The following is a 2,500-nucleotide window of genomic DNA, read 5'->3' as shown; positions in this document are numbered from 1 at the left end:
ACACAGGGGCAGGACAGAGAACACGGGGGCAGGACAGAGGACACAGGGGCAGGACAGAGGACACGGGGGCAGGACAGAGGACACGGGGGCAGGACAGAGGACACGGGGGCCGGACAGAGGACACGGGGGCCGGACAGAGGACACGGGGCAGGACAGAGAACACGGGGGCCGGACAGAGGACACGGGGGCAGGACAGAGGACACGGGGGCAGGACAGAGGACACGGGGGAGGACACGGGGGCAGGACAGAGGACACGGGGGCAGGAAGAGGGCACGGGGGCCCTCTCTCATACATACACATACAAATAAACACTTATACAGACATACACATGTGGACATATTATTTAAACTAACTTATCTCTATTCTCTCTCTCTCTGTCTCTATCTCTCTGTCTCTCTATCTCTCTCTGTCTCTCTCTCACTCTGTCTCTCTCTGTCTCTTTGTCTCTCTCTTTCTCTCCAGTAATACAGACCTCCTCTCAGTCCTCATCCTCAGTTCTTGTCTGTCTCACTAATATATTACCCCCACATCTCTTCTCCTTTATTATAGAGATGCATGACAGTTATTGCTTTATTTACACAGCTCTTATGCTTTAACTCTCTCATCTGTCTGACCGATCTCTCTGTCTTTCTGTCTCTCTCTGCTCTCTGTGTGTCTCTCTCTCTCGTTCTCTCTGCCCATAATAACATCTCAGCAGCACAAGTTGCCATCTTCAAGCCCGATGGTGTCGTATGTTGTGTAGTATGTGACTCTGTCCAAGGTCAAACTGACCCAGACTCTAAAGTTGTGTGGTGTAAGCATTGTGTGTGTGGCCCAGGCTATATCACAGTTCATAGCTGATGCTGTCTGTCCATCAAAACATTCATGGTTAGTCTCTGTAAAATGGTAAAAAATGGTCTGTAAAAATGGTAATGTAACTGTAAAATGACATTTTACATTTGACATTTCGGGTATTTAGTAGATTAATTATCCAGCGTGACTTACTAAAGTGCTTAGACATCTACTCACAGGACCTATTCCTCCAATATACATATATTGTTCTGTCTCTTTTTCTCCTTCTCTCTCTCTCTCTCTCTCTCTCTCTCTCTCTCTCTCTCTCTCTCTCTCTCTCTCTCTCTCTCTCTCTCTCTCTCTCTCTCTCTCTAGGTTACCACGGGTAATAACACGAAGCACTATGTCTCATACCGCAGGAGTGAGTTTGTTCAGATGCGGTTCCCCAAGTATTCCCTGCCCAAGGTACGCACACACCATATCTCCTCCTGCACACGGCCCTCCTACTGATGGAGATGACACGTTAGGGCTAAACTCATGACACGTTAGGGCTAAACTCATGACACGTTAGGGCTAAACTCATGACAGTAGCAGAATTTAGGTGTGAAACTGCTGAACTTGAAGCCTCCAGAGGAGTGTTGAGAAAATAGGAACACATACATACATACACATAAAAACACATACACACTTACATACATACACACACATATAAAAACATATACATACACATACATACATACATACATACATATACATACACATACGCATACGCATACATACATACACATAAAATACACATACACATACACATATAGATTGCTGTTTGAAAGTTTGTGAACTCATTGAGTAATTTTTCTGTTGTTTTCCCATGATTCTCTTTATTTTATCGTCACCAGTTTTTGTATATGAAATGTGAGGTGTATGTTCATCAATTCCATTTACTTGTTTTGAGGGAAATGTGTGAGTTGTCAACAGACTACATGAAACATGGAATCAGAGCAGAGTACAAAAGTAAACCACAGCTGCATTGGTGAAGTCAATTAGGTAAAAGACTCAGATCTGAAACACATGTGAGTGCTCAAGTAATTAATTAAGCAGATCAATCAAATGAGACGTCCTGGGGAAAAGATTTGAGAAACACTGATTAGAAGAAAGAGGAAACCAACCAATCCACTGTGATGCCATAAGGTGTAAATCACACAGATCAACAATGCTGATAGGAAAGGAGACATGTGAACACATCAGGAAGAAGGTGGTGTCAGCCCATCAGTCTGGAGAACTACAAGAACATCTCCAAAGATTCCAGCACCATCCGTCCACTGTAAGACCTTCACATCTCCACCACCATTTACATTAAATCATTTACAAATGGAGAGACCTCAACGTCACTACAGTTCCAGATTTACACTAAGAAGCACCAGAAAAAATAATCACTCAGGTAAAGACCAAACACACCACACACACACCACACACACACCCGCACACCACCCAAACACACACCACACACACCACACACACACACCATACACACACCCGCACACCACCCAAACACACACCACACACACCACACACACACACCATACACACACCCGCACACACACCACACACCCACCCGCACACCACCCAAACACACACCACACACACCACCCACCCGCACACCACCCAAACACACACCACACACACACACACACCACCACACACACACCACCACCCACACACCACACACACC

At 45.4% G+C, this 2,500-nt stretch overlaps 1 protein-coding gene across 1 annotated transcript in view; it reads left to right on the top strand.

The window, feature by feature from the left end:
* Positions 1-2,500, top strand: part of sorcs2 (sortilin-related VPS10 domain containing receptor 2) — a 228,044-nt gene that overhangs the window by 178,693 nt on the left and 46,851 nt on the right. The window contains exon 8 of the mRNA XM_076972128.1: positions 1,147-1,236. Coding sequence (XP_076828243.1) covers positions 1,147-1,236 — 90 coding nt within the window. The remainder of the gene's footprint in view (positions 1-1,146; positions 1,237-2,500) is intronic.

This window comes from Brachyhypopomus gauderio, chromosome 14 (genome assembly GCF_052324685.1).
Source record: "Brachyhypopomus gauderio isolate BG-103 chromosome 14, BGAUD_0.2, whole genome shotgun sequence".
NCBI lineage: Eukaryota > Metazoa > Chordata > Actinopteri > Gymnotiformes > Hypopomidae > Brachyhypopomus > Brachyhypopomus gauderio.
This window is presented reverse-complemented; position numbering and strand designations above follow the sequence as displayed.